The sequence below is a fragment of the Salvia miltiorrhiza genome, chromosome 3 (assembly GCF_028751815.1).
Source record: "Salvia miltiorrhiza cultivar Shanhuang (shh) chromosome 3, IMPLAD_Smil_shh, whole genome shotgun sequence".
Lineage (NCBI taxonomy): Eukaryota > Viridiplantae > Streptophyta > Magnoliopsida > Lamiales > Lamiaceae > Salvia > Salvia miltiorrhiza.
Window position 1 is genome coordinate 39,880,437 of NC_080389.1, and position 22,224 is coordinate 39,902,660.

The window sequence follows — 22,224 nt, forward strand, 5'->3', positions numbered from 1 at the left end:
TAATTTTTATAAATTGATAGACAAAATTTAAGATCACATTTTATATATGAACTTCATCTCATCCGAACCTTACAAGACTTTTGAGCATCATCTTGTCTATAGCTTGAAATATCACATTTAACTTTTGTACGTCGAACTTTAATCATTATCTTATCTGAAGCTTGTTATATGAGATTTGGCTTATGAGTATCATCTCATCTGCAACTTGAAAAGATAAAACTTGACTTGTAAGCATCATCTCGTTTGGAGCTCGTAAGACCATAACAGAATTGTGAGAATCATCTCGTGTGGAGCTTGAAAGACCATAACTGACTTGCGAGCATAATCTCGTGTGGAGCTTGAAAGACCATAACTGACTTGTGAGCATCATCTCGTGTGAAGCTTGAAAGACCATAACTGATTTGTGAGCATCATATCGTCTATAATTTGATAGATCACAGCTGAGTTCTAAGCATCACTGATTTGGAGCTTGAAAGACTGGAGCTGAGTGCTAAGAACTATCTCATTTAAAGTTTCAAAAGCCATAATTAAGTTATGAACATCATTTTGTTTGGAACATGACAAACCACATCTAATTTGTGACCATCATAATGTTTGGAGCCAAAATACTCGTAAGACCATAACTGACTTATGAGCATCATTTTGTATAGAGTTTGAAAGACTATAATTGACTTGTAAGCATCATCTCGTCCATAGTTTGATAGATCGGAGTTGAGTTCTAATCATCACTCATTTGGAGCTTGAAATACCGCAAATGAATGCTAAACATTATCTTGTTTGAAGCTTAAAGGATCAGAATTTAGTTATAAGCATCATCTCCTTTGGAGTTTGGCAAGCCACTTATAACTTATGAGCATCATGTTATTTGGAGCCAATTGAATACATCCCGTATGAAGCTTGATAGACCACCTCTGACTTTTTAACATTATCTCGTATAGAGTTTGAAAGATCAAAGTGAATTTTGATAATCATCTTGTCTATAACTATATAAAAACTGCATAAAATATATACTTTTATTTAGGTTATGAACTGAAAAAGTGTCATAAAAATTCAAATAACATAATTTTATTTTTATTAATCTATTTTGCATAGTTTGCACGTTTGCTAAAATATCATAAAACTAAATATTGAATTATAAAATTAATAAAATATAAATAACATAAGAAAAATTAAATTTATTAATTCATCATCTTAATATTCACATGATTCAATAATTTAATTTGTAAAACTTTATAAAAAAAAGATTTAGGATTCAAAATTTGTTTAATGAAAATTGCATAAAATATATACTTCTGTTTAGGTTATTAACTAAAAAACTATCATAAAAATCAATGGTGAGATTTAAATTTCTTCATTTTATTTTTACAAATTTGTTTTTATATAGATTTATATTTTCTAAAATTTGATAAAAAAATATCATAAAAATCAATATGAGATTTAAATTACATCATTTTATTTTTATAAATATATTTTAATATAAATTTTACATTTGCTAAAGTATCGTAAAGCTAAATATTGAATTATAGAATTAATAAAATATAAATAACATAAGAAAAATCAAATTTATTAATTTATTATTTTAATATATGGACTGACATTATTGAATAAATTTTATTATTGGTCAAAGTAATATTAGATAAATTAGATTATTTTTAATAAAAATATAACTATCTATTTGGCCAACTAAAAGTTAATTGATCAAATTAAATTGATGAAGCAAATATATAAATGATGAGATACTACACAAATATTTATATAATCTTTGATCAAGATGGAGTTTATTTAAAAATCAATGTGAGATAAGAGATATGATTTGTGAAATGATGAGAATGAAGGAGAATAGATAATTTTTAAAATGGTGAGATTCTAGATATGATACATTAACAAGCATTTTGACAAATCGATATTTAATTAACAATTATAGCAATATAAATATATTCGATACATTTCATATTTTGTATTTTTTTGAATTGGATCGTATGCTTCTTTATTGATTAGTATTTTTTATTTATATGTATTATGAATTACTTCATTAAAAATAATGATTAGATATTATGTAAATATTATTATTATATATTAAATAAAAAATATAGTGCGAAAATTTAAAATTACATTATTATATATATAATTAATATGAATTTTTCAAATTTATATGCATCTTGTATAAATGCACATTAATACTGCTGATGTAACGGTTAAATATATAAGGAAAGAAAAACAATTATATATATAATAATTAATTGAATTAATAATAATTATTTAAAACATTAAATGTAGGAAGCAAAGAGAATACATAATAATTGTAGAATTCAAATAGTGTAAATTAAAGAATTGTGAGGGTGTACATAAAAGAGAAAGATTGTGAACTCTTCGTATCTCTTTTATATATTAATATTTTATATATTAATTAATAGATATTAATAGATGATCCTTATCTACTCCACCACCATCAATGGTGCAACCCCACCTAAAATAATTGATTGATTTTGCACATCATCCAAAACAAAACACCAGATTCAACCATAAAAACTAAAACTCGAAAATCATAGAAGAAATCAGAGTTTTGATTAGTTTAATCCAAACTCAACTCTTCCCATACAATTAGATGCACAACAAACAGCAGAGATGGCAACACTAAGACTCAAAAACAGAGACTCAAAAGCAGCCAACTTCAATCAAGAATATTGGCTACTTTTATTACAAAAAAGGGACACAAGATTATTAAACTGAGGCTCACCACCATCACGATGATGATGATGATAGCACCTCACACAATCCTGTTCCTCATTTTAGACACAGACACAAAGTTAAAATATAATGCATATATACTAATTTAATATCACCAATATCGTCTTCATCATCTCTGCTTCGTCGCTCTGTTTTTAACTTCATTTGCAGTTGCATGGATTGCAGGTGCAGTTATCTCCGCACTTGCAGCCGTTCTCAGCACCCACCTCTGCAGACTCCCCATCAAAATATCTGCACCAACATTCAGTTTAGGGTTCATCATGATCTGTTGAATATGAGAAATTAAAGGAGATACGTACGTCTTTTGGGGGGCAACGCCGAGAACCAAGGTCTGAGTGGCGGCGGCGGCCTCCGAGTAGCTCAAGTCAGCGTGCATCTTGCAGCTGCAGAAATCATCATTTCTCCATTAGAAAATCGAATATTTTTTCACAGAATTACGACAGATCAGTCACGAATTCACAGAAAAACAGAAAACGCATATCGAGACAAAAACAATCGGAGATCGAGGAAGACCGTGGCAGACTATGCCAAAAACCTAATTATGCGATCGCACGCATCAACGGCAGACACCGAGCTTCGGAAATGTAATCGAAGAAGAAATTCGGTTTAAAAAAAAAAACAAAGAGAATGGAGAGAATTACCCGCTGCAGCCGCTGCCGCAGCCGCAGCTAGATCCACAGCCACAGTTTCCTCCGCAGCAAGACATGATTGTTGGTTGATTGAATGGGAAAGGGGAATAAAAGGGGAGATTTGTGAGAGAGAGAAAAATGAGTTGATGATGATGAGGGAAGTGGAAGAGGGGGATTTATAGGGGAGGGGGAGTCGGGGGCGGTGGAGATCCACCGTACACGTGGCAAGGTCGTGGTCCCGAAACTCGGCCCACGCCTGCACCCGCCATACCACGCTCCACGTATCGGTCGCTATCAATGGTTACTGTTGAGAGGAAGAGGAAGAGGAAGAAGGAAAATGGTATGCCGCAATTCATCTTTGATAACAAACCAAATTAATTGAATTCATGATAATCATCAACGTCACAACTGATTCTTGTCTTCTTCTCTACCTGCATAATTGCAGTGGAGATATTATCATCTTAATTAACGTACATCATTATTTACCACATCACATACAGACAGGGGCGGAGCAAGGATTTTTTTTGGGGGCGGCTGAACTGTTACGGGGTTCGGGGGCGGTAGCCCCAAAATTTTTTTTTTGGGGGCATTCAATACATTTTAGACATTTTTTACTAAAATACAAATATAATCATAATAATAACAACATTTTTATAGATAATATAGTTCAAAACATTTACTAATTTTTTTTTTTGGGCATTCAATACATTTTAGACATTTTTTACTAAAATACAAATATAATAATAATAATAATAATAATAATAATAACAACAACATTTTCATAGATAATATAGTTCAAAACATTTACTAAAAAAAATTTTGGGGGCATTCAATACATTTAGACAGTTTTTACTAAAATACAAATATAATAATAATAATAATAATAACAACATTTTCATAGATAATATAGTTCAAAACATTAGCTAATTTTTTTTTTTGGGGCATTCAATACATTTTGACAGTTTTTACTAAAATACAAATATAATAATAATAATAATAATAACAACATTTTCATAGATAATATAGTTCAACATTTACTAAAATTTTTTTGGGGGCATTCAATACATTTTAGACATTTTTTTACTAAAATACAAATATAATAATAATAATAACAACATTTTTAGACATATTATAATTTATTTTTTTTTCAAAATTGGGGGGGGGGCTCTAGCCCCCCCTAGCCCCCCTGGCTCCGCCCCTGCATACAGATGCACCAAATTCACTTAAAACGGATTATTATTCCAATCTTACATGTAAATGTAGGAAAAATGATTGATCAAGTGCAGATTCTTTTTTTGGATTGAAACTTTAGGAATGGCACGATAGAATGAAATTGAGGAAAATGGAATGGTGATTCTCACTTTCATTTTATTTTTTGTTCGGCATCTCTGTTCATTGAGAATCACCTTTCCATATTCAATATAACTATTTCATTCACATCTCATGGTATTACCATTCCTATTTCCTATCCTTATATATTTGTATATTTTTATTATTTGATCAAATTGTTTATGAATATTTTATTATTTAATCAAATAATTTTATATAGATAAATTTTTAGAAATAGAAATAGTGAAGGGTAAAGTATGGATATCAGCGCTGTTGATTACAGTATTATGAGATTAAGGGAAATATGCATATATTAAATCAGGGGCTTATATCACGATTACTTGCAACACTATTCAATATTCGACAACCCTGAGTAATACAATTACAAGAATAACACGTACACCGCCTCAAAAAAAGAATAACACGTACACAATGTCGTAAGGTGTAAGAAGGCTGATATGGCTAAACCACCGACAGGGCTGAGAACCGGACAGATAAATTATGTTAGAATAGGTCACAGATGTAGAGAGATCCTCAAAAATATGAGTTTTAGGCTGAACAACCCTACTACAAGAGAAAAACCATGTTACAAGTCGTTATTAAATAGATTTATCTCGTTCTGTGCAATCATCACACTCACGAGTTGTCGCAGCCCCGCCCGCCTTAACTAAGGATAGTTAAGCGGAGTGATCTACGACTAGGGATGGGATTAAAGAATAAGGGGAAGAAAGGGGCGTCATTTGGAACCGTAAAATTTACTCAACTTAAGAAAACTTGTCATAATTACTCATTAATACTCATTTGAACAGTCTATGAAAGACAACATAAAAACTCAATTAATATCATTAATTCAAGTTATACATCATATGAAACCATTCCCTTAAGACTCAAAGTACGACATAACATATCATCATAAGTATTTTGCAGCGGAAAGTAGCTAGACATATGTATGAAGACATATTCTAGACAAGTTAACTTTATTTATTAACAACCCTGGAGACTCCGCTCATTACAGCACCATCACCACATTGGCTCAACCTGCACATTTAGAAAACATATGCAGGGCTGAGTACAAAAACACTCAGTGAACACATGCAAACATCTCATACTTATAAAGCTATAAATTTTGTCATTGCCATTCTCATGCAAAACATAAGGGATTTATCTAAAAAGCCTTATGTTCGCTAAACTCATTTTCATTTCTCAAAGTTGACTGGCCAGTCTATGTTCTCAAGTAAGTACCATATCTGTTAACTCTTGTACTGAGAGGGAGGCCTCCATCTGCAGCACTGTAATCGGCCAACCTGAAAGCTGACTCACGATTACCGTGTACACTAATTCTACCTCGCGTAGAATCGATATCATTATGCTCAGACAGATAGATAACATACTAAATCTCAAATATTTTGGCAATACAATAACTTCAAAATAGATTTTTAGTTCAATCATTGAAAAGAAATCAATACATAAAATGCGTAAACATCTTGATTTTAGCGTAGAAAAGCCCACCTCGTTGCGTCTCTATATCAACAGGTAACGTCACTCTCTCCCTCAAGTCGTTACTTCCCAAAAGAACCTTCATCGTTATGAAGAATCAGTGAGAAGAAAGGTCATTATAAAAGAAAACTCAATTATTAATCTAAGCTCTTTTATGAAACATTAGTATCTCTAATGTTCATCGCTCTAAGTTGTCAATCAATAAAGTCATTTTTCTCTCATGTCATTACTCATTAATTATAACATCCTTATGTTATAATTAGCAACTCTTCAATTAAAAGAAATATTTAATTCATCGAAAAGTCCACTTTCTTAGCAGATCTATTCGCTTTCATCACATTTAATTAACCAATTAGAAAGTTAAATTTTCCATTAGGCAGGTATTTGAGTCACAAGTCAACATGAATTGACTATGCTCAAATCCTAATTTCATTAAGAAATTATAATGATAATTTGATGATATATCAAAGTATTCACTAATAATTTCAGCATGACCTATTCGTACATAGTGTCAGCCACGAGATTTCAACGCGTGAAACCCACCACGTGAACTCGTCTCTCGACTCAAAACTCAACATCTTGACATCTCATCAAAGCAAACCAACAATTTAAAAACATCAAAGACTCTTTATCAGTCAACTATCATTTATACTCGAAACCAATTGTTCGAGTGTCAGATACAAACATTTATGTGCGTTAATCATAACTCTCACACTCACTCCATTTAGACACATAATTGATATCAAACTCAAATAATAAATTATATCTTAATAATTTAATATGCTCATAATTCTCAGTTAAATCTCGGACTTAGTAATTAAATACTAAATTCCATCTTTAGTTGATTAACATACTTTTCTAATTAATTTATTTCATTTAAACATAATATATCTAATTCATGCTATCTTATCATACTTGGTCATTTTATATGCATTTCTCATGCAACTCAAAAAGCTCAATAACCTACTCATGCTCATCTCATAAATACTCAAATAATTCATGTAGTCTTACTAACATAGCATTAACTCATATGAAATGTTAGTTCACTTACATGACTTCACATACTCTACATATCTCAACTTAGTAAATCATCGAATAATTAGAAAATTTGTATTGAATGGAAATAAATTCCCAAAATTTAAATACAAATACTTTTAATTATTCTAAACACATTGGCATGCTCAAATTAACTCAATTAAAATCGAACATCGCTCGTCTCCAGCCTTATGACTCGCGGCCTTCATCAAATTTGAACCTCGGTGTTCAAATAAATCTAAGTAAATTATACGTGCAATATTTAATAAATATAAACACATATACAAACTCAAATCATTCAAATAAAAATTAAATATTCGCATCCGGGCATCAACCCATTCGGTCCTCATGCTTCTCGTTTCTAACATTTCTAAAAAATTTCCAAATTAAACTAGCATGCTCATGCGATATCGTAGAACACATATACACAATAATATTCATCATGCAACGTCCCAAACTTCACGAATTTAAATAATCATGTTCTAAAAACTCATACAATTTTCGTGCTTGGAAAAAAAATACGAATTTAATATATAACGATCCTAGCATACCCCTAAGCACAAATATCAAGTCAAAACGATCAAACAAAAATCGAAAGACGAGCTAAAAGGCGAAAAACGGGGCTGCCCTCATGGATTTCATAGCTACGGTTCGTTCTGTTCTTACTTCCTTCATTAAACATGCTCAACTATATGCTAGGAATAACATATTAAAAATTCACGATGATCCGACATCGATTCAAAATAAAGTCGAAAAATCGACGTTTTTCGACGTCGACTAAACTCAAAAATCTAACCATCAAAGTGAAGGTAGAGATGACCCCTACCTAGATACGTGTTCGAAAAGATGATCGTTGCTCGTCTTCTCGTTCAAAACGGAGTTTGAAAGCACCAACACCATAGAAATGGTGTTATGTGTGAGTTTAGTGTGTGTTTTAGGTGTTGTGTGTGTGAGTTAAAGTGTTTGGCTGAAAACAGCCGTGTAATATGTGTGAGTGGGTGGGTTTGGGCGGTTGGGGGTGGTTAAGGGTAGGGTAGGTTAGATATTTAGGATATTAATCATCTTAGTCGTTAAATATCTCGTTTCGTCTTATTTTAACGATTAACTACCCATACTCTTCGTTACTCGCCCTCTCAACTTCTACTCACTTTCATTACACTCGTAATTCTATATAATATAGAAAACGCAAGCTCGTTCTCGAAATTCTAATAAACGAGTTATATTCGTTTATCGATAAATTTTGGTTTACTATTCACTCATCGTCCAAAAATAAAAACTTTCATTATCTCATATCGAAAAACTAAGAATATTTCTCGACGACGCGCACATAAGATTTTGAAAGTCGACAAAAAGACGAAATAGCAATTATTACTATTCATCATCAAAATGTTAAAATTTCAAAAGCGTCTTAACGGACTCGTATCTCACTTTCGAGTTCATCGTTCTCATTCAAATAATTATCTCAAATTATTCAAATACTCATACTCAAATATAGATATAAAATCCCACATCATCCGGATATAAAATACTGACTTCTCAAAAACTGTAAATAAAAAGATATAGTTCTAAACGAATTCTCATGTCTATATAAAATTAAAGGAGGGAGCTAAAACCTTAATTACTCAAACTTAATCAATTAAACAAGTCAATAAAAATCCGAGTATTACACGAGTGCTCGTATAAATAGATTGTTCCAATGCTTTGTACATATTACGTTCTACTTGAATACTATCAATATAATTTTCAATTTCTCCTTCATAATGCTCTACCTTTAAATTCTTTTATCTCCTGTTTATAACAAAAAATCAAGTGTCTATTCAAAGATTCTTGTGTTCAAATCAATTAAGGTTGTCTAAGAAAAGCAATCAAGTTTGTATTTCATCCATCTGATCAATCATTTTGCGGCTTAATCTGCCAGGCTATAGTTTATTTACTTAATACTCGTATAAAAATGGGAAATTACATTTCATGAACTTAACAACTGGCACCGTCTGTGAAAAATAAGTGTTAAGACGTGAGTTTTTTGCATGCTTTTGTTAGGGTATACTTATTATCAAGCATGTTGTTACTGTTTGGGTCGATGATTTCGTATTTACATGATTACATGATGTTTTGAGTGCAATGGCATGGCGATTGTGAGGTTCATATGTATTCTTTCTGTTGTGCGTTGTGAATCTTTATTCAAATCTAATTGTTGTTCGTTAATCTTATACTAACTTCAATGTTAAATTTGGTTATTAGATGTTTTTATGCCATTTTTGGGTGGATTATGTTATATGTCTTTGATTGCAAGCACAAACATCTGAGTTTAAACGCCAGACAATATAAAACTCCACTGGGGTACTCTCTAATAGGGGGATATGTATGTTACCTTTACTTGATTTATTGGCCTTCTTATTTTATTATTACTTTGATCTATTTTCTCTGGTAGTATTACTTGTTAATGACCAGGATATGTTCCACATGCTTATGAGGAATTTCTTGAGGGTCATACTTATCATCTATATGGCTCGAAATTCTATTTTGATACCAATCATCATAATCTATCAAGGTCTGAAAAATTTAGAATCACTACTAAAAAAACCGCTAATACGTAACGGTAAATTTGCATTATCTATGTATAAAAGAAATGAGATATATAGTGGTATTATGTATAAGGGCGCTCATACATAACGGTAATATAATGTTACATATACTATGTCTACGTAACAGTAATATGAGGTATACATAACACATTGATTACAACTTTGTATGAATATAATACGTAACAGTAAATATATGTTATAAAATGTATCTTTTACGTACTGGTAACTATACATAATGGATTTTTATATTTTACATAACGGTCAATAACCGTTATCTTATGATAGCAAACATAGCAGTTTTTCAATTATGAAACTTATTTTTTCCGTTATAAACTGTACTCCCTCCGTCCTAACTTTTAGTATCCATATTCCATTTTAGTCTGTCCCACATTTTGGTATCCATTTATATTTTTAGTAAAAGTAGCTGAGACCATTAGTCCACTTTAATTACTTTAACACTCACATAAAAGGTGGGACTCTTATTTCATTCACAACACACCCAATCACTTTATTAAAACACGTTTCACTCTCAGATGGATACTAAAAGCTGGGACGGAGGAGTATTTCTTACGTATTGTGTTGTCGTTATATATAATATTTTTTTGTTGCATAACGGTGATTTTCGTTATGTATTCTCGAATGCAAAATTCAAGCATATATATATATTTGCTTGTTTTTGTAATTTTCTAAAGACAAATTATACAATATACAATATCATCAAATACAACAAATACTACAACCAAAACATATATTATATAAATACTTAATCGTCCATACATTTTATCATCCAAATAGCTTCATCCATATATATATAATCAAAATGCCAAATATATCCAAATAACTTAACCATCCATTACTTAGCCAACCAGAGTAATGTATCTAAGTAGCTAGAGTAGTCATTTACATTCTTCAACAAAAAATGGTACTCTGAAGCAGCTTTTAGTCAAAAGCAATCCATCCATCTAAACTTCCATCCTGCTATTATATGATTTATAGACTATAAAGCTTGACATTAGGCTTAAGCATCAAACCACATTATAAACTAGATAAGAGCACTTATAAAGATGTATTCCTACACGGACAATAGCTTCGAAAGGTTGTCTACATAAGCAACAAGACATTTACCTTTAATCTCATATAGCGAACATTCCACTCATATAGCTCGGGAATACTTGTTCCAGATGCACATATGAGAAAGACAAAACCAAAGTGCATTCCACTCAACAGAAAACAACCGCATTCACAAACAAGAGAAGTAGCTCAACAAGTATATGGGATCCATCAACTAGAAGTTACATGAAAAATTGATGATCAAGGACAAGATAAGGGAACACAAAAAGTATCAAGGAAACTAACTCAAGCAACAAGAAGGCAAAATGCAACTAATGCCAATTGATAAAGTCCATTGGCCTATGAAAGGGAAAAAGTATGTTATGGTGACTTTGACCAATTGAAGCAGCTTCCCCATATTTGTGCTACGCAAAACATACTATCAGAAGACCTAATCATAATCCTCCTAGGAATCTCTATACTTAACCCATCAACACATATAAATATGAGGGAGAGAGCACATAAATAAGTACACCTAAAGAGCTGAAAATTTTGCCACCTTTTACTATAGTAGGAGATATTTGCTTCTTCAATTCATTTGATGTTTGTGCCCTCATCTCTCAGCTATTAAGCTATTAGGCTTGCTAGTTCGTTGTGCATCCAACATTCAAGCTACAAGAGAGAATAAACTAGAAAATTCATACGTCAAATTTGCAACTGATAAAGTTTATGCAAAGGCCCAGTATACATCATCAAGGTATGTAAATCAATTCATAGAAACATGCTAGGATATGATTTTTACACTTTACCTTGTATGTGCTGGGGTTGTATACTAGAAATCACACGATTTTATTCTTATATTCAATGGTACCAGGACCACTATTAATTCTTTGTAACGCCTAGGGCAGAAGTAAGAAGTGATCGTCGGTGCACAAGGCACGGACAAAGAGTGGCTCCTATAAGTGCTTCGAAGCGAAGGGGCACAAGAACGAACCGAAACACACCAAAAAGAGAGGGATTGCGAGAATATGCAGATATGAGACTGCATATTCGAGGATAACTTAAATAATTTGATAGGTGTTACTCATACTAACAAGATGCATCTTCTTTTATGGTGACCACATGGAAAAAATTTCAAGGTTAAGCGTGCTTGGTTTGGAGCAATTCCAAGATAGGTGCCCCTTGAAAAGTTTCTTGGGGAGCGTGCGAGTGAGGACAAAACACGCTAGAAAAGACTTATGTTGGTCTATGGGGACAATCGTCAAGCCTGGAGTCGGGTTGTTATAAATGGTATCCGAGCCTAACATGTCGCAGTATAGTGTGGTTTGGGGACAAACCAAGCAAGAAGCTGGTGGGCATGTGATACCCGGGGCAGAAATATAGAGTGATTGTCGGTGCACAAGGCACGGACAAAGAGCGGCTCCTATAAGTGCTTCGAAGCAGATGGGTACATGAACGAATCGAAACACACCAGAAAGAAAGTAATTTCGAGAATATGCAGGTATGGAACTGCTTATTCAAGGAAAGCTTAAATGATTTGACAGGTGCTACTCATACTAACAAGATGCATCTTCTTTCTGGTGACCACATAAAAGAAGCTCCAAGATTAAGCATGCTTAGCTTAGAGTAATTTCAGGATGAGTAACCCCCTAGGATGTTTCTTGCAGAGCGTGTGAATGAGGACAAAACACGCTAGAAAAGATTATCATGTTGGTGTTTGGGAACAACCGTCAAGTTTGGAGTCAAACTGTTACGTTCTTATATCTGAATTGTTTACAATTGCATATGCATGTCCCTTTATCTCATTATATAAGTAGACCATTTTATGATACTCGAATCACAGACAGATCATATGATAGGATTAACCTTTATGAGATATAAAATACTATATCGCTGGTGAGATAATTCAGGACAAATTATAGGTTTAGGCTGCAACATAATAAGTAAATGACTTATATATCTTAGTTATTTATTTATGCTGGTACGTTACTGCGTACTGAGGACTAAAGTGAGATGTGTTCTTCTTAACTGTCGCAAGAAAATGAACGAGAGATCTCGGTGACTGTAGATAACCTTATTATTGAAAAGGCAATAATGGTGCATCCGTATTATGTGTCACTTTGACTTATTATGGGTGAGAGTCAGTTTTGACTCAATATTCTCTGTGTCTCAGGTGATAGCAGTGTATATATTATTCTTGGTAGCTTGTATCTTGATTTTGTATTCATTTAGGGTGATGATATCCGCTTGAGGAGCTCATAAAGATTATTGGGTATAAGAAATTAATTAATACATAGGCCATTTTTATCCCTTGTATTTGGTCCGGTTGTTGGAGACTCGATCCTCTGATGTTCCTTGGCGTTTCTATGCCTCTTGGAACAACTCTCTTCGCCTTCTTCAGAAGTTTCGTCTGATTGTTACTCATATCTTTAGAGAAGGAAATCAGCCCGCTGATCTCATGGCTAACAATGATCGGGAGGAAGGTTGGTGGCCGTCGGCTATCGATGTTATTAGCCATGCGATTACAAGAGACATGTCTACGCATAGCCATGTTCGCACTATTAGGAGTTAGGGTTTTCTGGTGTTTGGTGAGACACCTCGAGGTGTTGCTCGTTTCTGTTTGGGATGGGGACCTGTGGCGTTGGTTTCTGGATGTTTTGTTTGGGGCGTCGTTTCAACCTTTTTACAGCGTTTGGGTGCGTTCAATGCTGGGGTTCAAACGGTCGGGTCCTATTGGCAGCTCGACGGTAAGAGTGCTTTCTTACCGGGTTCGGGGTTCTGGAGTCAGCATGTTTTGGTCGTTGAAGTGCTGTGCTCTGCTCCTTTTGGAGCGTCTGTACTGGTCTTGTTTTCTTCTCGGGGTTGACAGTGTGTCGATCTTTCTCGGTTGGTCTCTCGGCAGCGCGGTTTTACTTGTCTTCGGTAGCAGCTGTTGTTCGGGGCTGGATGTCTTTTCAGCGACGGTGTCTCACGGTTGTTTAGCATCCTCCTCTCTGTTGTTTGTCGGCTGGAGAAAGATTTTGGCGACGGCATCTTACCGGCCGAGTCTCTTTCTTCGGCTGCTGTTTCTTTTTCTTTTGCTTATCGTTTTTTTTTCTTTGCTTTTTTATTCTTGTTCTCCTCTTGTGTTGGGAAGCCGGGTTTATCTAGGGGCAATGGTGCGGCCGGCGCTTCTGAGATTCTTCCATCTCCGCTTCCTACACTTTTTTATTTCTCTTAGACGAGTACTCTTTTTCCTCGCTCTGAGGTTTTAACGAGGCTCGGCCCTTAGTCTGCTTTATGTGCTTTCAAGGGTTTAGGTTCTTCTGCTTTTTTCCTTTCATTTTAATAAAATCTTATTTTAATTAAAATATCCCTTGTATTTGGTTTTTGGACTGACCCTACTTAACCATAAGTCTAAGAAAATTAATTATCCAGTTATGTGAAAACTCACTCCATGTTATTTAAATATAACATACTTATCTTAGGTTTATAATTAATTGTTATTGGGCCAGGGCTTCAAGACCTATCCCACGATAATAATTAAAAATTATAATTAGAGAGAGAATGGAGAGGGCAGCTACTACAGCCTCACCCGCATATTCTCATTTTTTGTGAGCAACAATATTTAAATGGGATTATTCTGTAGATTTTCATCCACACAGAAGTAGAATATTGGCAATGGATCACAGTTCAAAAGATCAAATCTACCACTAACATGTTGCAATTAAATTTATTAGTTGCATGTTAGGTATATAGATGTTGTATTGTGTTTAATTTGACAATCAAAATCGATCCGAAGGGGAAAGGGAAATCATATTTCACTATAGGGTTCCATCAATGGTGTGAAAGTGTAGTTTTTTGTGATCTCACGTACGGACAACCTTAAGTCATAAATTGTCCTTTTTCTGTTTTATTTTTTATTGTAAAAAAATCTCATTTTTCCGTGCGTATGATTATTCTACAGATTTACGTTCACCTGAAAGTAGAATATTGATATCATAGTCCAGAAGATCAAATATGGAGTCTCTCATCGTAGTTTAACAAGTAAGTGATTCTACCACCAATATGTTGCAATTAAATTTATTAAATGCATGTTAGGTATATAATGTTGTATGGTGATTAATTTGACCACCAAAAACAATACAAAAGGGGAATATTATTTCACTATATGGTTCCATTAATTGGTATCAGGGCCTGAGATTCAGGTTTCTGGGTCTGCCGAAAATTAGTTGTGTACAACTATTATGCACGCTCTAATTAATTTTAAGTGTTGCTTGTCGTTCTCCGGGGCTCATTTTCTGATGTTGGTTTTTGCCAATCTGGCGTTGTAATAAGTTTCACCACAAGAAAATTAAAATTAGAGTTTATTGCTTACATAACATAGTATTTTTCAATCTGTAATTGCATGAAGATCAACGAGATGAAGGAAGAGCAACCGTCGAGCGACACGACAGGCGTGTGCGGCACGCAACAATAGCGGCAACATCACCCAAATAACGCGAGTAGTGGGTCAACATGCGGTTCATGAAACGTGTAACAGCCCGGCTCTAGACTTGACGGTTGTCCCCACAGATCAACACGAGTCTTTTCTAGCGTGTTTTGTCCTCACTCGTACGCTCCCCGAGAAACTTCCCAGGGGGTCACCCATCCCGAAATTGCTCCAAGCCAAGCACACTTAACCTTGGAATTTCTTCCACATGGACACCAGAAAAGAAGATGCATCTTGTTGATATGAGTAGCACCTATCAAATCATTTAAGCTCTACTTGAATATGCAGTCTCATACCTGCATATTCTCATAATCCCTCTCGTTCGGGTGTGTTCCGGTTCATCCCTGCGCCCTTCCGCTTGAAAGTCTTAATCGAAGCCGCTCCTTGTCCATGCCTCTTTTGCACCGGCGATCACTCCGCACTTTGTCCCCGGGCATCACAAAGCGTGGCATGCCGTAGGGCGTGCAAGCATTGGGTCGAAGGCCCAGCAAGCATCACGTGGGCTAAGGTACAATAACACTAACTTGAAGGCAAGAAGGCGGCGACGTGCAGCTAAGGTGTACAGGCGTGGGGCCGAAGGCCCAGCATGCCCTACGTAATTGAGGTTTCGAGCATTAGAAAATGACTTAGTACCTGATACGACATGATGTACATCATAAATTGACTAGCTAATTCTTCTTTTCAACATCACATTCTTAACACTAGTTAAGATTAAAACTTTTTGCAAATTTTAAATTGAAAATGATAACTTAGATAATTTATGAATAATACTCATTCGAAGCACAAATTATACTTTACTTGATCTTTGAATATAAAAAAGGGACAAATTCTCACTTCTTAATATTTATAATAAATAAAGGAATTTAATTAAATAAAAAACTAAAGTCTGGGCACCTTCTCCAAAAAGCAATGTCAACTGCTACTTTCTGAGAGCTCACTGATTTTCTGTGGGGTTTAAGCTAACTTGGTCCGTTTGGTGTAGATGCCAAGATGGAGTATCACTTTTTTTCCCCAAGAAAAGGAGCAACACTTTTTATTTCGCCAATAATTCATTTATTTAGTACTCTAAGAATCTCGTGCTCCACTAAATTAGTTGTACAACACACACTTCTTATGGTACAAAGTAGTAACCTATTTTGTTGTTTTCGGTTAATTGACAATTAAACCATCACTTTATATAATATCAACATAATTTGTCTTTTGATGTACATTAATTACAACATTTAAAAAATGATGTACATTAAACAAAAAGTGAGAAATAATTGTGGTCCTAGAAAATTAAGGGGGATATTATTATTATTATTATTATTATTATTATTATTATTATTATTATTATTATTATTATTATTATTATTATTATTATTATTATTATTATTATTATTATTATTATTATTATTAGTGCAAATAACGTCAAAATCCATAAAATTTGGCCCAATTCTCGTTATCCCATGACCTTAAAATTTCACGTAAAAATCCATGACCTTGGATCCGATTTTTAATTTTCCCATAAAATTAAAATTCCCCTAATATAATGCTTACATGGCAATTGAAAAATACATGTAAGCTATGTCATCCGACGACTAAAACGACTGCATTTTATTAACCATTAAACGTCGAATCGTTTTCTTTTTATTTTGGGGATTAAATTATAATCTGAACATTCTCCCTCTTCAAATTAGGATTCTTCAAGAGAAATACCCAGAACACTCATTTCCAAATCTCAACCATTGCTATGTCTACATCAACATCAAGCTCCCGCTCTCATCCCGACACGCGAATAGTATGTGGCCATGGGCTCCCAGCTTCAATTCATATTTCGCACACAAATAAGAATCCAGAGCATCGATTTCATGTATGTCATCGTGCTTCGATAAGTTTTCGATTTGAATTAATGTTTATAGTGTTCGTATGTATTTCTGTAACAATTTATTGAAAATTTTGATGTAGTGGGATGATTGTGGATTGTGGAGTTGGATTGACTCTGAGCTCTCTCCATATTATAAGCCAACTTTCAACACATTAAAGCTTCAAATGGACAATGCATTAGGGCTTCTGAATAAATGCGACTGGAAGGAAAAACTACACAATGAAATGGATGGTGGAAAGGATGAATCATATTTGAAGTATTTGATGCAAGAACTTCAAGTTGAACTCAAGTAAATGCCATGCAAAATGAAGTATACGTATCATTTTTTTGCTGTCTTTGTAGTCTTCATTGTTGTTTACATTGCACTCAAATGAATGAAGGTGAATTATGTACTGACTCTTATTATGGATCCTTATCACCATTAAATTATGTACTTATTTTGAAATTAAATGGAAAGAAATTGTGTTAAAATCTTTTCATTAAGTTATGTACTTATCTTTCAAATGAATGCAAGAACTTCAACAATGACAAATTAGTATTCCAAAAAAACTGATCTCCATTGATATTGAAGGTAAACAAGAAATATGTTCATAACAAAAAAAAAAAGGCTCAAGAGAACATATACAGCCACTGTTTTAAAGCTAAAAAAAATATATCAAACTATATTGAAAACCAAAAAAAGCCATTGGCAAACGCTTAACATGACTTGTTCATCTTCCCAAAATTTCTAACTTCATCTATTTTTCTTGCCCAGTTGTGCTCTCTTGAGTTTGAGGAACTCTTGTAGTAGATGAATCATCTTTGCTTGTTGAAGCTCCAGCCCTCTTAACATGAGTCACTCCACTTTGAAGTGATGACTGTTGCATTGCATAAGTAGAGAGTTAATTAGGGATTGAATAATACCATATTTGCTTCATAAAACAAATTTTGAATGCTTCTTACCCTGTAATATATGTTACCTGAGCCTGCAACATATACTCATACACCTTTCTTTGCAACATTAATCTCCCTTGACACTGTCCCAGCCTTAGTACTTTTTCTCCTACATCGGCCCCTGCCCCTATCTCTTCCCCTAGTTTGAGAACTCACATCCCTTGCAACTGTGCCTGCTTCATTATTTGAAGGACTTGCTTCGTTGCCAACACTTCTTGTTCTTGGCCTTCCAGCTTTGCCCTACATCAAATACCATTACAATTACAATAAGTTAAATCAACTCAACATATAAAAACTTAGAAAAAATTCAGTTTAAATACCTTATCCACAGGTGGTTTAACCACAGTCCTATTCTTGCATGACCTTGAATTATGTCCTATTTGGCCATAGTTGTTGCAAGTAATGCGTTGACCAGCTCTTTTCAATTTATTAGGATGGATGGGATCCACATCTTTTGCAGCACGTTTCCTTTTCAATTTTGAGATGCCGGGCATCTTCCTAATGGCAGGAGGTTTAACAACATATCCTTGAACCTCTGGCCACAACCGTTGGCCATTCAAAGGTTCCAAGCCATACTTGTAGGCTTGCTTGTACTTGTCAAGACTGAAGTATTCACTTACAAAGCTTGTAGGTTCTAATTCCATGAATTCAATGGCAGAAATTGCATGTATGCAAGGAATGCCATCATTTTCCATACTCTACAAAAATTACTCCCTAAATTAGGGTGAAATTAACTCCACAGTTATTGATTATTCAATTACTCATCTCCTCATTCAACCGCAACTAATCAACAATGAGAAAATTGATGCCAAAATTGTTGGACAGAGTGTCGCTGATGCGCTCAATACGTCAAATGTTGGACAACGTAGGCAGACTGTTCGGCGACGTGATGATGTATTTCGGCACGACAGCAGAAGTGCGATGGCCTTGGGACATGAGGTGAGAATTAGATTCGACATGCCCAGATTGTCCAAGGAAGATGTGAGAGTGTGCTTGGAAGATGTCCAAATTTTTTTTATTTATATTTTCAACATAACTTTCACTTAAATAAAAATGTCATGTAAATTGCCAATATGAAGTTTCGACGTTTCACGTTAATATTTAGATGGCAATTTTTTTTTCGGGACACAAATAACTATACTATGAGCTCTACCCCACCAAAACTTAATAAAACAATGGAAGAATAAAATCAGCAAAGAAATAACAGAAGAAAATTAAAATAAAATAGAATGAAAACAGAAAGAATGTCATAGCCGTATTTGATATTTGACAGAACATTTCAGATTGTATTTACAGTGATTTATATCCTTTGTCCTCATTTAATTTTATTTCGCAATTATTCATTAGAGTTCACTAATTCAATTGAAATTTATAATTATTTTTATATTTAATTGGATCTTTTTAGTTTAAAAAATCATTATTTAGGTTGATTATTCTAAAATTATGGTATACAATTATTTAGAATTCTAATTTTTTGTAATAAATGTTAATTAAAATTCATAATATAATAATATTTTATTTACATTAATGATTATTAAAATAATAAAATTGATAGTGGAACATGGATGATGAGACATAATGTTTAGGACAAAGAATCTCACCGCATGCTCGATATTCAACTATGTTTGTATTTGGTCTTGATCATTTTCCATCTTTACACTTGATATCATATCACATACTGTACAAATATGATAATGAAACTAGTACAATAAAATCTATGGAGAATTGTTGGTGAGAAAATCAAAGTGATAAAATCTCATCAACTAGATCATCAAATATGAGTTCTTCGAGCTCAAGGCCAACACACTCTGCATCCAATTGCAGATTCATCCAACCGTCGTTTCTAGACAAGTCGTGAGTAACAGCATAATCCATATCCTGATCAGATTGAGGGGCGGAGCTAAGCAAACATTTGATCTCACGCCACACTTGCTCCAAAACACGTGATCCCTTGGGCAATGGGTGCATGGTTGAGCGGGTAGTTAGAGGCGCAGGCCAGTAGCAGAAGGATCTTTCATGGATCCCTAGAAGGACTTGGTTAATGAGATCGAATAAGAGGATTTGGTTAGAGACCCCATCTTCTTCTTGATTTGGTGCACAACAGTATTCGTGTTGCTCCTCAAACACTGAGGGGTTGAGGGGGTACTCCCCTACAACGCCTTCATTACTCGTCAACCCGGATAGCTCAAGCACGCCTCTCACGTAGTTGAACTCTGCGTTGTTTTTCGCATCCTCCTGCTTCATCAGCTCGCCATACAGCTGTTGCATTTGGCTCTCTTCTACGAGCTCTTCTTCTGGGACATCAAGCTCGATTAGGTCCTGCGATGGCTCCCGATGCGAATCTACAAATCAATCAACAAGTTTCATCTTTGGAAACACAGTTCATTTTAAACCATGAAATGGAAGTTACTTACCATCTAAGACATATGCTTGTTGCTCGACTTCTGATTTTGATGGCATGGGTTCTGGGCTGCTCTCATCAGCTGATGACTCATCCTTCACTTGCTCTTGATTCCTATTTTCTGAGACTAAAGGAGTTTCCGTTGATGGGTTAAACCTGATATCAGGAATGTGAGACCTGATATCAGGGAGTGAAAGAATTCTTCCTAGTGTGGCAGGCTTGCTTGGATGTGCACTAGGCTTTGATTCATCTTTGGTGTCTAGCAACTGGTTATACCTATCCAATGAATTATCAAATGAGGTTGTTCTCTTGTACTCTTTTATGGAGGTTTTGCCAAAATCAGACCACCCCGGCTGGCTACTATCTTCGGCCAACTTCTTGGAGGGGCTGACGCCATAAGGTACCTTATGGTGCAGCGCGTCCATCATGATCCGATTCTTCTCCTTTTTCCTATCCCGGATCACATACTTAATCTTGTCTCGGATATTCTTGAAATGGATTAGGCCAGCTCTGTTTTCATCACTCTTTTTCCTAAGAATGTTAGCTGCTGCTGCTGCAGGAGAAGCAGCATTGTCCAAAACCTCACAACTCTCCTTTGTGTCATCATCTTCACATCTAGTTTCATGTTTTCTTCTAGAAGCTTCCAAGTCATCGAAATCTCTTGCAATTGAGGGAGCAGAAGCTGCAAACGACATGGACTTGTTCAAGCCGTACCTGAGATTAGGGGATCGCCTACAATGCAGCTGATTAGTCAAGGATATGCTAGGGTCTTTCAAGATATTCAAGAACATCTCCTCTCTCACATTCAGCAGAGTCAAGGCATCCATAAATAGTTTGGACTCTTGAAGGGCATCGCCTCTACTCGGCTCGATTGCATAGATCAAGTTCCCATGAACAAGAGTGTGATCTCTAATTGGCTGATCCCCAAGCTGATCAATCTCATTCTGCTTCAAATAGTTCAACCTCACATGATGATGTGAGGAGGAGTCAGATGAGTGGTGTGAACCCTCAACGGCGTTTTGAGGCACCACGCCATCCAGAGACTTCCCTTTCTGATGTGAGGGAAGGTTTTCATCGGGTGGTTTTCTTACAGGGTAAGATGTGCTCCTCCGGTGGCGGCCCTTCCTCTTATACACCTCATCCGTGAAGGCTTTAATTCTCGACTTCATCGAGCTTTTGTGGGACGGGCTAGGATCAACCTAATGCCACATCAAAATGTAATACTATACATACACAAATCAAACAACAAAAACAGTTGCATAAATAACATACATTAGATTTTACGAGTGTTGAAGGCCCAGCTGCGTCTTGCTCTAGTTGTTCAGCATCTGGTTTAGCACCTGCAAATGATGGATTTGATTAGAAAAAAAGATAGCGGTAGTGAAATACAGAATGCGGATAGATACCATTGGAATGCCTTCCATGAACGAGGCGTGCACGAGGGAGCTTTTTCACGACTTTGTGCCATCTATTCTGCTGCAAATTGTGAAGAATTCCCCACATGCAGCCTGGCCCATGATGCTTCAATGCAATATGTGATTCTTGTTTTTGCAAACTCCGACCCATTCTCTAAGATGTAGTATTCTTATGATTCCCAGCCATACTCGTTTGGAATCAATAAATCGCCAAGAATGTTGATGCCTGATTGCATAGACAGATTTGAAAATGTAAAAATTCAT

At 34.8% G+C, this 22,224-nt stretch overlaps 2 protein-coding genes across 4 annotated transcripts; both read right to left on the bottom strand.

The window, feature by feature from the left end:
• Window positions 1-2,546: 2,546 nt before the first annotated feature.
• Window positions 2,547-3,815, bottom strand: LOC131016669 (metallothionein-like protein type 2). Of its 2 annotated transcripts, XM_057945378.1 has the most exons (3): window positions 3,390-3,815; window positions 3,048-3,131; window positions 2,547-2,979 (listed from the first exon to the last, which is right to left on the bottom strand). In XM_057945378.1, the coding sequence occupies exons 1-3, from the start codon at window positions 3,452-3,454 to the stop codon at window positions 2,889-2,891; spliced, it is 240 nt and encodes a 79-aa protein (XP_057801361.1). In that variant the 5' UTR covers window positions 3,455-3,815; the 3' UTR covers window positions 2,547-2,888. The 2 variants fall into 2 exon arrangements, with proteins under 2 accessions (XP_057801361.1, XP_057801360.1); XM_057945377.1 differs by having other exon boundaries at window positions 2,547-3,131; window positions 3,390-3,721.
• Window positions 3,816-19,749: 15,934 nt separating this feature from the next.
• On the bottom strand, window positions 19,750-22,224 carry LOC131016670 (protein TRM32). 2 transcript variants are annotated; one of them, XM_057945379.1, is made up of 4 exons: window positions 21,952-22,224; window positions 21,818-21,885; window positions 20,559-21,744; window positions 19,750-20,486 (listed from the first exon to the last, which is right to left on the bottom strand). In XM_057945379.1, exons 1-4 carry the CDS (start codon window positions 22,109-22,111, stop codon window positions 19,885-19,887), a joined length of 2,016 nt encoding a protein of 671 aa, XP_057801362.1. In that variant the 5' UTR covers window positions 22,112-22,224; the 3' UTR covers window positions 19,750-19,884. The 2 variants fall into 2 exon arrangements, with proteins under 2 accessions (XP_057801362.1, XP_057801363.1); XM_057945380.1 differs by having other exon boundaries at window positions 20,559-21,733; window positions 21,952-22,003.

Coding starts and splice junctions, on each gene's coding strand:
- LOC131016669 (XM_057945377.1), bottom strand. CDS start 3,454: ATGTCTTGCTGCGGAGGAAACTGTGGCTGTGGATCTAGCTGCGGCTGC. Junction 3,132..3,389: donor TGCGGCAGCGGCTGCAGCGG/GTAATTCTCTCC, acceptor TGATTTCTGCAG/CTGCAAGATGCACGCTGACT.
- LOC131016670 (XM_057945379.1), bottom strand. CDS start 22,111: ATGGGTCGGAGTTTGCAAAAACAAGAATCACATATTGCATTGAAGCAT. Junction 21,886..21,951: donor TCATGGAAGGCATTCCAATG/GTATCTATCCGC, acceptor CATCATTTGCAG/GTGCTAAACCAGATGCTGAA. Junction 20,487..20,558: donor ACAAGCATATGTCTTAGATG/GTAAGTAACTTC, acceptor ATTGATTTGTAG/ATTCGCATCGGGAGCCATCG.